Raw genomic sequence first — 14,209 nt, forward strand, 5'->3', positions numbered from 1 at the left:
CTGTTGCCTAGGTAACAGGTTCAAAATCTTAATTGAGTAAAATGAAATACCAGGGGTTGAGTTTGTGACTAGTATACAGAGAATATTAAAGGACGTTACTGGGTCCTTGCCAATAATTAAATACTGTGCTCACCTTTTCCAAGAACTAATGGAGAGAATGAGAAGCTTCGTCTCTGCCCTAATATTTAAACAGTTCAGTTTCTCTTTCTTTGGGGTCTGTTGCAATATAGAAAATAGTACTCTCTCTTCTCTGGTCTTATATCCTTTAATTTCAAAGACTGTTAGAATTGACTCTAGTAACAGTGTGGCCTATACCTAGATGGACTCTCTACACTCAGAGAAATTCCATTAAGGATCTATCTAAAATAAATTAGAATGGGTAAGCACAGGTGGTAGAAATAACAGCTGTCTCTCATGGCCGTTATATAATACGTCTTGCATTGACTCAAGGTAAGAGATAAATAAAACATTCCAATAATTTCGCAAACGAAAGTCGCAGTGTAAAAAACTACCAGACAGGCCTCACTGTTCCTGACTGTCCGGAAATCGAGCCCAAATAGCAACCTGGATTCCATACAAGGAAAAATCCTCCAGCATCTGGAGATTTCAATTTCCTAATTGTCCTGGATTCAGTCTCTTCTGAGGCACGATCTTTCGAAATGAATCATCTTTCATTTTTTCTAAGTTAAAATCAAAAGTCCAGTTTAGTCATCAGTTTGACGTAGGACTCCTGGTGGCTCAGCGGTAGAGCGTTCAGCTCTGGTGCTTGGGGTCCCGGGTTCGATCCCAGTCCCCGTTAAGTGAACTTTGTGGACAAACACAGTGTGCGTGGGTTTTCTCGGGGTTCTCCCGTTTCCTCCCATTTTCTTCATTCCACCATTTCATTCGTTACTCATCATCACCGTCTCCTTTAGCCTAACCGGCATAACCGTGGGACGTAAAACTCAAAGATTTCATTTTATTTTTCCTTTTTAAGAGATACTTATAATTTCCCACACCTATCTTGGATTTCTCCTAAGTTACGGCTAGAGACTGTTAACTCTAGCGGGAGACTGCAAAGCATCAGACCTACATATCCAAAGACTTCCAGTGACAAAAGCTAAGGGACATTTCCCCGGATTGAGTTCTCTTTACTCAAATCCGATCGACTGGCAACACACCAAATAAGACCAACTGACCTGTAGGTCTCTAGTACTGGCACAGCGGCAGCCATTTAAAAAATCCGCGCTTTTATATGTGTTCGGAGGCTAGAAAAAATTCAATTCACAACGGCTCACAGAACTTCAGGAGCCAGTGGAAAAATACTGCAAGGGCAAGCAACAAAGAAAAGAATTCCAACATGTAGCCTCTAACCAGGGCCTAAAAGCAAAAGAATGAGCGAATTTTCTAACTAGCTATATGAAACATATAATATGAGAATTTAAGAATATATATAGAGTTTGGATTAGAGATGCAAAGGCTTGAAAAAAAAACGGCTTTTTTGAAAAAAAGACTGTTTTTTCTGATTCGCTTTTTTGCTTGGGAAATTTTGAGATGTTTTGAAAATTTTGCTTTAAACTGATAAAGCAGACTTTATTTCGCTTTTCTAGAACAAAAAAAAAAAAAAAAAAAAAGTTATTTAATTAGTGGTTGATGCAGATAATAATACGAAACCTCGAAAATAAACCATGAATTTCAAAATGATTTTTTAAAATTCTTAACATATTTATGTATTCCAAAGGATTAACCAATATATGTAATAATATTTTAACCTCTTACATACAATAAGTACTTTAAAAAATGATACACAAATAACTAGCAAAATTTTATGTAGTATTTTTACTTCAAAATATCACACACCCTCTTTTTGAAGCAAAATAAAGAAAAACATGAGAGAAATCTGCACATCAAGAGCTTCGTTTCGTGTGGTTCTGTACATACTTGAAATTTATCAGTTAAGTTTTAACTTTCATATACATTGTATGAATATTTCGAACAAATTTTTCACTGATTGATCACATACGTAATAATCTGTTACCACCTATCAGGTGCTTCGGATCTGCAAAATCGGTAAATCTCCAAATTCTGTAATGCACTGACTATTCCTTAAGCTTGTTCAGATTCGGGAAAGTATAGAATTTTCTGTTCGTGGATGATATACGTAATAGACGGTTCATCTGAGCGTATGGTTTCCTAGGCTGTAGAATATATAACCACCATCACGGTTTACCCAGTCCTGAAGGTTTCTGAATTTTTAACAAGAAATTTCGACATATCGTAACGAAACTTTTTTTTTTTTTTTTTTTTTTACAAAAAAAGAAAAACTATGGAATACATTTAAAAAGAGTGGAAGAATCAATCCCTGTTCCAATTCACAAGAAAGATGACAAAATTGATTGTAATAATTATCGAGGCATTTCTCTTAACATTCTATTAATGATTGACCCCATACGCAGATGAAATTATTGGAGATTATCAGTGTGGATTTAGACGAAATCGACCAGATATTTACCATTCGACAAATACTCGAAAAGAAATGGGAATATATTACCCAGTACATCAACTGTTTATTGATTTTAGAAAGACTTACAACTCGGTTAGGAGGGAAACACTGTACAACATTCTTACAGAATTTGGAATACCGAAAAAGCTAGATTTATTAAGTGTTTAAATGAATCTCAGAGTAAAGTCCGAGTAGAAAAATGCGAGCTTCCACGTCGAGATTGGCCTGAAACAAGGATGTGTGTTATCGCCGTTATTATTCAGCTTTGTTCCGGAGTACGCTATAAGAAAAATCAAAGATAGCAACCAGGTCCTAGAATTGAATGGTATTCACCAGGTTATGGTGTATGCTGATGATGTAAATCTGATGCCTTATTAAATGCAGAGGCCTTGCAGAGCTCTCAGCTTGCTTCTCAGCTCTTGTTTGTATATAAGAATGTACATTTCTCCTGTTTCTCATAGTGTCTGATGAAGCCAAAGTGTTAGTTGGCGAAACTGTAACACGTATGTAGTTTTTTAATGTGAATATATTGTTTTGCTCAGCAAATAGTTTGTTTGTGTTTAAGTATATACAAAGCAAAGCTTCTACTTATGGAAAATATTACCTAAAATCTACATTAAGCACTGTATGTATGCTCTCTGCGAAATAAAAGTACCAAAGCCATTAGAAAAGATTTTTCTCTTACCTTTACGACTACTTCCATCTGGATTAATAGGCTTAAACCCAACACTTTCAGCTTTGGCTTGAAGTTTGGTTTGAACATTTTCAGCACCTTCTTTCATCTTTGCAATCAGACCTGTAACAGTCAGAATAGAAAGTAACGTCAAATAACGCAAAATTTCACTGTTATATGTGGTCAGGAGACAGAAACAAACGAAAGCATTCCACTAATAACTTTTATCATCCAAGACGCATGCTTTTCATGCAATGTAATCAGTGACCCAATTGGAGATAAGAAACAATAACAGTTGAACATTGACAATTCTGGAATAAGTATATAATTCAAGAAACATATACACTTTCACTGTATAATTACATGCATAAACTACTACAGCTGTCGTTCGCAATATTACTAGTCACTTACTTCAACTTTAGAAAGAAATTTGAAAAATACAGTACTCGATGTAAATAGATCTGATTGTCAAAATTAATTGAAAGGAAACGTAAATTAATTTGCCTACATTCTGAAATATTATCGTATCTGTTTTCTATGTCGAACTGTATCATAATTGAGCCAGAATTTTAGGAAACCTAAAAATGGATCAAAATATTACAATCTTGGCCAATAATTAGATTTTGAATTTGAGGCCAAAACATTTTTGAACAGCCCCTAAATCGAGTTTTCGTATTTTCTACGGTATAAGCACATCATATTGACAAGGAGAAAGCAGAGTTTGGTAAATTAATTTCGGGGCCATCTTTCACGAGGTAGTAGTGCACATTTAAAGTGTTAATATTACAAACTGGGAGAGTGCAATAGCCAGAAATAGCCTAGAAAAAAAGTCTTTGTTTCCGACTCGACCCATATATGATACGACGCGTAAAGTTATCAAGTGACGGCGTGGAAGAGTGAGGAGCATCTATGATTCACGTGCAAAGGGTCTGAGGTTCGAGTCCCGATCGAGTCAGCTTTTTATCTTTGTTTTCTTTTCCAATAAAGTACTATTTGTAACTACAATTAAAATATTAATTCACAATATGTTTATAATGCATAAAACAATAGAAATGTTCAAATCAGTTGTAAAAACTTTCAATGTTCCATGTTAACTAGTAACAAAATATAACCTATTCCGTAAATATATTGATATCACGAGTTATATTATTGTTACCACAGTGGTGTAAAAAATGTTATTGACGCTTCGTGTCTATATCTGTGAACAGTCTGCGAATTACAAGGGGAATGAGAGGGAAATCCTCTTTGGCTATAGTACCCATTCAGTATTCCTAAAGGAGATTTCCCCCTCATTCCCCTTGTAATGTAGAAAGAATAAAAACGAAAACTCATCTCTTCATACACTTGCCCGCAACATACACAAAAGAAACAATAAAAGCACCCTACCCTCCTGTAAGTTCGGGGAACTTGCTTTCAGTGAACAATCTTTACCTTTTCTTCCTCGAATTCATTAACCGTCTGTAACAGTAAACATACTCTGAACGATTTCTAAGATATACATGATTTCTGTCGGAAGTAGTAGGACTGATTGTTTCTCGCCAAAACGTGGTGAAGAGGGGAAAGTTACTGCACTGGTTGGGTAGAGGTGGGTCTTAGCTACCAGCACGCGCCAGTCGTCTCCAAGCCTTTACGGAGTGTAGATCGAGTTTAAGGTGAATTCTTTTCAAGGAACCTTGTCAGCTCCACAATGAATTGTTTGTTAGAGCAGAGTTACGCGGTGAAGTTTGCGTCAGACTCTGAATGTTCCATTCTACGTGGAAGTACTTGAAAGACTCAGAAAACGAGTCACCCGCGTCCGTCCAACAATCGCTGCATCATCGAAGCTTCATCACGACAATGCCCAAAGCCACACCACCTTTGCTGTCATGGACTTCCTGACCAAACATAGCATCACACAGCTTTCTGAGCTACCTTACAGCCCAGATATCGCTCCTGCAGACTTCTTCCTCTTCCTTCGACTGAGATTCAAGAAGTCGTAACGTGGGAGCTGAAGAGCATTCTAGTTTCTGTGTTGTAGGAAGCCTTCACAGTGATTGGCAGAATCGCTGTGTTGATGTAAAAGGAGTGTGAAAACTATTATGTTAAAACTGTGAATAATTTTATATATATATATATATATATATATATATATATAAAATCAGTCCTACTAGTTTCCGGAAAAACCGTGTAAATGAACAATAATGATCTTAGGCGGTTTATCCCGGGAGGGAATTTCAATAAACAGGAGGTTAAGGTAAAAGTGTGAAAATACTGGTATCCCTTATTAAGCACGATCAGAGATTGTGGCAGTCGCTATACTGTGGAAGGCTCGAAGGACAATATATAGAGGTGAATCTAACATTAACATCAGAGGACTAACGTCAATGCGGTCGAGTTCGAAGACACACCAGAGGGCAACTTAAAAAGTAATACATCGTGTGTGTTATGGGAAAATGCAAGTTCTACAAAACTAAAGGCCGTACAAAATACTCCTGTCTGAGCCGTACATATACTTCTATGACAGCTGGCTGAAATCAACGCACATCTTTAAAAAAAAAACAGGCATCTCTAGTGACACCCTACTTCCTTAACCGGTGAGTACCAGGGTCGATATGGGTATGTAGAGAACCGGTAGGCTATGTAGGTCACGAATACGTTGGTCTCAATATCATTAAGTGACGTGTGTTCGAACAGGAGTCGATAAACTAATCAACTGTCCCGACAGTGTGGACACTTCTCGGACCACCGTGCACCTCTGGAGAGGCTTCCGGTGGAGATCTTTTCGTCTATACTTATCTCCTGCCTCAGCTGCGTAATCCTATGTCACACACTACCCATGAAGCCACAGAGATCCAGCAGGAACCTCACAAGAAATGACGAGAATAGACTCAGAAGCGTGGATTGTTTACTTGTGGGGGCGCATATCTCCGGAAACTGACGGGCCCCTTGGGCAATGTTGGTATGGGAAGAACGTGCAGACTCGCTAGTTTTCGAATATGCAAATCCCGGTGTCGCATTTGAAGTTGTTTCAGTGCTAGGGCCCAAAAACAGCCAGAATCTGTGATCGCTCTGGCAATTTTGACCCATGTGTTTGCTGAACTTCGTTTGTGTGTCTGAGTCAGGAAACAAATTGAGCTGTACCTCCCCCATAACACACTCCTAGCTACGGACCTGCTGGATATCACAACCAAGCCCAAGAATGTGTTCCAACTGGAACCAAACCAAGCCGGAGATACGCGTCCCCACAAGTAAAAATCTCTGCTTCTGGGTCGGTCCTCATCACTACTTGTGAGGTTCCTGCTGCCTCTGTGGTTTCATGGGAGTGTGCAGTATGGAATTACGTAGCTAAGTCAGGAGAAGTGGATGATAGACCCAAAGATCTCCACGGAAGTCTCTCCAGTGGTGTACGATGATCCGAGAAGTGATCACAACACTGTTCGGACCGTCAATCTTTTTTCTCTCTCTCTCTCTCTCTCTCTCTCTCTCTCTCTCTCTCTCTCCTGTTCGAACACACCTCACTTTGCGACATCGAATCAAACGTATTCGTGAGCTTCAGTATCTACCGGTTCTGTACATACCCATATCCACCCTGGTACTCAACGGCGAAGAAAGAAGGGAGTCAACAATGCATTTGGTGAAGATTTTCTTTTCTTCTAATGTAAAGGTATTTCATGAATCAATCTGAACACAGATCCCGATTCCTGTACTTTATTTCAAAATTCATAACAAACGTGGAGTTCAAATATTGAAAGAATCAACTACTTATATTATCGATTTTCCGAATACAGGGTGCAGACAAAAATTACGGGAAAGGATTCCCTGATTTTGTCAGGTCTTCCAGGATATTTATTGAAATTCTCCCTGATACGTAATTAGCTATTCAAACTTTGTTGATGGTAAAGCAAAATCAAGCAAACGTGATAATGATGATACATGAGTAATATATTTTCCTCCTAATTAACTAGAAAAATTAATAATAATAATAATAATAATAATAATAATAATAATAATAATAATAATAATAATAATAATAATAAAAGAAATACAAACTACTTCGTTATGAAATTAAAAACATTTAGCTAATACAAAAATCCTGCACAGAGCGACACACTAAATATCTACCCTAAAACTTGAAAATGAAATGAAATCTTTCGTCCCATGATGATGTCCATTCCTTTATCTTCACTATTTTGAGTTACGTTTCAGCGCCTATTTTTTAAAATTTTAAGTGCCTATTTGCAAGGGCGCCGATTTCTCTGTAAATTTGGGGGGTGGGGCATTCACATGCAGAAGGTATATATATATATGAGGATTTTAAGACAAATTGCATTCAAATTATGCCAAATATTGTATATTCACAAATACAATAGAGGCCCACATCAGTTTTTGCCCCCCCCCCCCCTATGATCAGCGCCCTTGCCTATTTGCCCACCTATTTTACAGGTTTTTAGTGTCTAAATATCCGGTCTAGTTATTACATTTTATTATTATTATTGGGCTGCGAGGTTCTTCCATCTCCTGTAAGACCCTTTCCCCGCAAAACACGCGCGAGTAATAATAATAATAATAATAATAATAATATATTATTTCTTCTAACTCATATTTCTGAATTTGCTGAACCTATAAAGTACACCAAATGCAAACACGGATTTTCCAAAAACGGAAACTAAGGTAAGCATTTAAATCGAAGGAAACTTTTGTTGTCTGTCCACTGTTATGTTCAAGATCCTGAGGGATTCTATAACTTTAGTTTGAGATAATTGAATACACCGACGAACACATTTTTTGGATTCCAGAAGTTTTTATTTATTTATTTGTGAAAAATATCAACGTGTGAAGTAGAGTTCTGTATTTCATGGGTTCATAAATTATCTGTCAAATCTCTACTCACAATCGTTTCATCATATTTGAACTTTTTCTATCGAATTCCTTACGCAGCTGCTAAATACTTGCGGAACATGGTTATTTAGATACAGCTTTTTGCACTTCCTGAGAAACTCCTTGAATCACCAATGGTACGTTCCAATAGCTTTTAACAATATCAAATTGAAATGGACTATTGTTTCTTTTAAAGAATCTAACTAACTAACTAACTCCATGGCCTATGGAACCCGGAGGTTCAATGCCGCATTCACAAAAGCTCTCTATCGACTTCTATCCTTAGCCAACTGGATCCTGTTTCTACTTTGTATTCCTATTTCTGCGAGATCCATCTTAATATTATCATCCCATCTGCAATTAGGGCTTCCTAATGGTCGTTTTCCGATTGGAATTCCAGTTAGAACTTTGAAAGCGTTCCTATTTTCTTCCACTCTGGCTACATGGCCTACCACTTAAGTCCCCTAGATTTAATGCCCTCCAACAATGTTCGGTAAACGGTATAAATTATGTAGTTGCACGTTATGAAGTTTCCACCATTCCCTATTCCCGTTTTTCTTGGGTCCGCATATTCGTCTCAGGATTTTATTCTTAAATACTTTCAGTCTACGTTCCTCTCTCAGAGTAAGCGACCATGCTTCGCAACCATACAGAACAACAGGCATGATTATCGTTTTATACATTTTAAGCTTCAAATTTCTCCATAGAATTCGAGAAGATAAAAGATTTTGAACTGAATAATAACACTGATTTTAGTAAACATTCAACTTCTTCGTGAATATGGTTTTGGTCTGTAAATATTGATCCTCGATATTTGAAAGTATCCACTTTATCGAAAGTATTATTCGATATTTTAACGCATCTATAATTGACCGCTGAAGGAGTATCGTCGATTATTGACGGGAATAAAAGTTTCGCTGATACAGAAGGTACACCTAAGAATGTTGATCAGGTTGTAAGCATTGTAATACCCGAAATGAAGGAATGCGTGAGTTGTCTTTGTAATGGAATGTTGCGAAATGAGAATGTCGAATGTAATACGAGTTCTATATCGGAATTTCTGGTAATCATTCTACGTATGCGGCATATTTCAAGGGGACAGTTCTTGTAATGCGATTGTAGAAGTTATTGTTAAGTTTTCGGCAGGCGATTTTGAAGCTCATTGCAAAAGTCTTTTAGCTTTCAGCTAAAGTAGTGGATAATTAAAACTCATGAGTTTCAATCAAGATGGAGGTTGGGGATGGTATTGCGCGAGTTAATAGGGAGTAGAGGATTTTACGGTACTGTCTTTTTGAAGTTGACTTTTATTTCTTTTCCCAAAATAGAATTTGGCATTTTTAAAGCAAGCAAAGAAAAGAAAAGAAAGGAAAAAAAGAGAGAAGATAAATCATGCTTCTACTACAAACAGTAATCTTATCTTTACTATTTCGAAATCAAGACTAGTGAATGATTCTATATTTTTTCTTCGAATTAAATAGTCATTTTACCTACTGTTAAACTTAAAATTGTCAATATATCTAAATCCATCAGTATCAATGTAGTGAGAAAAGTAAGTCTACACGTCAGCTGAAGTAAAAAGTTTCAACTTCAAATCACAGGCTATGTGCAGATTGATTTAAATTACGATCAAAGTATTATGTGTAATTACAGTATTAGATTCCTGTGATTTTTGTCTTTATCTATTACAAACATTGCGTTCCTTTGTGTGCCAATTACGATGCCCAAACTATTTTGTACATAAAAATCGCTTCTGCCAAAAAATTTAACATATAAGGTGGTAACAGCAAATGTACTATCATAGCATGTTTCTTTTGAATTATTAAGACCTAAAAGTACTAAATTTGATACACAAGATCTATTACTTAACAAAATACAGATATGTTAGTTTGTTGTACCAATATTTTAAACCATTGAGTGTACAGAACCAAAATTTGCAATATAAGATATTTATGATACACATAATACAAATATCTCTCATTATCACACTTGCACGACTTTTGAAATTCTACAGTCACGAATTAGGTTAAAAAGAAGAAACTTTACTATCATTATGTTTTAGTTTTTGAAACGCTGAACACAAAGGTACTGAAATTTTACACATTAAGAGCTTTCTGCTCTAGAGATAAGAATCTCTCATTCACTTTCAAATATTCAATGTTGGTGTCGCAGAAAAAAACAATGCAAAGCACTGGACACCGCAGAGATACGCAAGATGGATAAATTTACTAATACAGTGCAGCCCGCTTATAACGAACTCGGAAACAGCGAATTATTGGATATTACGAACATAAATAAAATCCATTTCACACCGCTTATTTAAAACATGGAAGAAATGACCGTATATTACGAACAATATTTTCCATAAAGACCGCTCATAGCGAACGAGATCGTGTTTTCTTTCCTTGTGCTCGTGGATAACTCAGGTACCGCAAAACTGTTTTTCATAGCTGTTGTCACTGTTCAAGCCAGGCATGACTCACTCCTTTTCCTCCCACTCGGATGACAGTAGAAATCGCCCCGGGTGCAGATATTTCTGGCAACGCGCGTCTACTAGAGTTCAAGGTCGAGGTTAAAAATAAATCTGTTTTCACTGGCGCTCATTGTGCTAGACGCGGAAAGTGAGGTACGTTTTTCGGTAGCTGTAAGTTAGGAACACGCCGCAAGTTGATTTTTTAACTCGAGTTCGTGCATCGCAAGAGTGAAAGATGGCAAACAAAAGGAAAGCCATATCACTTCAGACAAAAGTGAAAATTATAGGCGAAGTTGAAGAAGGAAAATTGAAGAAAAATGAGATTGCTAAACAACAGCAGCGGTACTACGAACAGCGGCAGCAGACACTGTTCAGAAGAAAATTACAGACTTCTTCAAGCGTGCTTGAACAGGTAGGAAGAACTGCAATATATACGATAGGCTAGATAACAAGCCAATTAATTAAATTATCTTCAGATGTAATACTATACTGCTGTATATTCTTTTTTAACGTATCTGTTTATTATCTAATCCTTTGTTTTTCCATAATTCGGAAAAATACATGAGTTTGTTTATAACGAAGTTCGGATATAAAGAACTCATTCTGTTGGTCCCTTTAAATTCGTTATAAGTAGGCTACACTGTATTATAAGAAGTAAATATTATCTCTCACTGCGACACTACGTCAACGTCAATTACGTATGAAAGATATTCCCACAGATATAAAGGTTGAGACAAATATAAGTGCACGCTGAAGAACTCACATTAAATATGTAAGTAATTTTTATTTAATGTCAAATAATTATACAGTATATAATAGAGAAACTATATAGAAATAATTATGAAACGAGTTGATTTCATTTCACATTGTGGAACTACAGTAGACTTCCAAACTATGATAATTCATTATCGAAATGAAAAGTGATAGGACTAGCACTTCCGATGCCAATAGACAGACGTGGGTGGAGATGGAATGGGTATCCGTTTCAACAGAGGAATAAGGAGGAAGATGGATACATATAGAAACATTTTTCGCTGTCTCCTACATTATAATCTGTGGGAAGTAATAAGAGGGCTGTTTAGAAAGTACCAGACGTTTTGGCCTATCGCGACAGTGGGCGGGGCTAGAGTCGCCACATTGGTGTCAAAACGTTACCACACTCAGCACCCATCCAGCTGTGGTAGCGTAAGGGCTGTGACAATCTTACTGTGCTTTCTGTGACATGTTACAACGTGCGCTGCAACAGAGAATCCCGCCTTTTGTGAAGTGCATTGTGTGATTAGGTTTTTGTGGGAAAGTTAAAGCGCGGTTCAAAACAAGTACCAGGGAAAACTCATCACAAAGGTCTTGTTTTTCACGATAACGCAGTCCGCATAAGATCAAGAGTACCCGAGAGCTCTTGGATGGTTTTGGATGAGAGGTGTTCGATCACCCATCATACAGTCCAGATTTGGTGCCGAGTGACTACCACTTCTTCCCAGCGATGAAGACATGGCTCGCTACACAACGCTTTGATCCTGATGCCGAACTGCATGCCGGTGTAAGTCAGTGGTTGAAATCGCAGGCGGTAGATTTCTACCGCGACGACATTGAAAAATTTGTACCACGGTATGACAAGTGCCTTAATTTGCATGGCGGTTATGTGGAAAAATAGCTTAAGAGTGTACCTGTTAAATGTATATAATATAATTTGGTTTGTTCATTCTGTTACTTTTTTATTTCAAAACATCTGTTACTTCCCGGACAGCCCTCGTATTACAACCGAAGTAATTAAATCTAGCACTTCCGCTTCAGTAGAGGAACAAGAGTAGAGACGAAACCGTTTTTCTTACGCTACACATAGTACAATGTATACAGAAAATATGTACTTTGTTGATACTGCAGAGTATTCCATACTCTAACTTTATAATATAGAGGAAAATCATTAGAAAATAACGAAGTTTGGGAAGCATAGGGAGATTTTACATCAAACTCACACAGTATTCACAAAAGCTGCAGTTCTGATAATGTATTTTTTTTCTTATTCTTGCTTTTAAAGGGTAAGTTCAAAAATGCAAATTACATGATGACGTGCAGACAACGTTTCGGGTATAATAAAGAAATCAAAGTACCACTTTTAACAGCTTTCCCCTTCAGCTGATGTTTTAAGTTCTCACTCTGTTCCTTCAGCTCCTTCATCTTCTGCACGTAACCTAACAAATACAAAAGGCATTTTCACATACATGGGGAAGCATTTACGTACGAAGATTACGGTAAATGCATTGATAGATACAGGTGATTTAGGAGAAATGTCACATAATTAGTGAGGTGATTCTACATGTAAAAATAAACCGAAAGAAAATGTCCTATGAACATGTGTCCAATTTTCGAATCGTTACGGAACTGAAGCGAGTTGAAGACTACACACATCCATGACTGATTATGAAGACAAGTGTGAATATTACTTACCGGAATGCTGTGTAGACACTGGGGTGGACAGAATAATTGTGGGACAGATGACAGAACCACCCTACAAAAAGTGTGGGGTTCTCCAACAGATGGCAGCATTGTGACGTCGCACCGAGGAAACAGCTGCAAGCGTATCCAGTGTGTAATCGTGCGTTGGATTAGTGAGCAGTCGTGAGGTCGTGTGGATGTCGTGCTTGAGTGTTGCACAGATTCACTCTACCAGACACGTATCCCAGTATCTGAATAACACATTTCCTCAACGGTGGATTGACCGTGGCGGCCCCAATTAACTGGCTTCCCAGACCACCGGATCTAACGCCATTAAACTTCTGTTTATGGTGCTAGTTAAAAGAGGATGTGTAAGCTACGAAGGTGGATACATGTAAAGAACTTGTCGCTCGCATCACCGACGCTGTTGCCCCAATTAAAGCTCGCCGAGATAAAGATCGATGTGCAACGCAACACACCCTACAACGCGTTGACAAGCGAATTCAGATGGTTGAGGGACGTTTTGAACACCTCTTGTAGGATGGATCAGTCGTCTGTCCCACCATTATTCTGCCCACTACAGCGCCTACACAGCATTTCGGTAGGTAATATTCACACTTGTCTTAATAATCATTCATGGAGGTGTGTAGCCTTCAACTCGCTCCAGTTCCGCAATGATCGAAAATGGGACAAATGTTCATAAGACTCTTTCGGTTTTCACATGTAGAATCACCTCACATATTATGTGATATTCCTCCTGAATCATCCTGTATGCACACTTATCAGTAGTTTCAATACAACATTTCAAAGCAACAACACATGCCAAAATATGGAGTGTTTATAAGTATTCCATATTTATGTTTCAACTTATTTACTTCAGTCGGTTGAGAGCTGTTACCTTTCTCGAAGTAATATTGGAGGATGGTTATTGTTTGGGATTAACGAAGAGGCAGTATTTAAAATAAATACTTATCTGTAGATCAGAAAAAGTTTATAAAAATGGTAATTCTTCTCATGAATTTAATCTATATGTGTACTAGAAAATGAAATTGATGATCAAATTGATCACCATCACGGGAAAATGGCTAAAATGTGTGAAGTGAGTCTATTACTACCTTCAACTGGGTTTTTATTAAGTCCATTTGATCAAAATGAGTGTCCTAAGTCGGAAAGGGGAAAGCGGAGTAGTTCTAAATTAATGGCAACAATAGATATCTTAGGAATCCTTAAGTTTAGGGCATTAAAGCTCACTCGTAGATTCTTCACTAAAAATAAACGGACATGTTTTTCT

General features: G+C 37.4%; 1 protein-coding gene and 1 long non-coding RNA gene across 7 annotated transcripts in view; one reads left to right on the top strand and one right to left on the bottom strand.

The window, feature by feature from the left end:
• The window catches only part of Rbcn-3B (WD repeat-containing protein Rbcn-3B), a 334,889-nt gene that overhangs the window by 163,489 nt on the left and 157,191 nt on the right, over positions 1–14,209 (bottom strand). For 3 of the 6 annotated variants that reach the window (XM_081743279.1, XM_081743280.1, XM_081743278.1), the window contains 2 exons: positions 12,594–12,674; positions 3,168–3,278 (listed from right to left, as the gene is read on the bottom strand). In XM_081743279.1, coding sequence (XP_081599405.1) covers positions 3,168–3,278; positions 12,594–12,674 — 192 coding nt within the window. The remainder of the gene's footprint in view (positions 1–3,167; positions 3,279–12,593; positions 12,675–14,209) is intronic. The other 3 variants (XM_081743283.1, XM_081743282.1, XM_081743281.1) reach the window with 1 other exon arrangement.
• LOC145673511 (uncharacterized) overlaps positions 10,684–14,209 on the top strand; it is a 35,014-nt gene continuing 31,488 nt past the window's right edge. The window contains exon 1 of the long non-coding RNA XR_014128777.1: positions 10,684–10,894. This is a non-coding gene — a long non-coding RNA (uncharacterized LOC145673511). The remainder of the gene's footprint in view (positions 10,895–14,209) is intronic.

The sequence above is a fragment of the Thermobia domestica genome, chromosome 16, assembly GCF_964235325.1.
Source record: "Thermobia domestica chromosome 16, izTheDome1.hap1.1, whole genome shotgun sequence".
Classification (NCBI taxonomy): Eukaryota; Metazoa; Arthropoda; class Insecta; order Zygentoma; family Lepismatidae; genus Thermobia; species Thermobia domestica.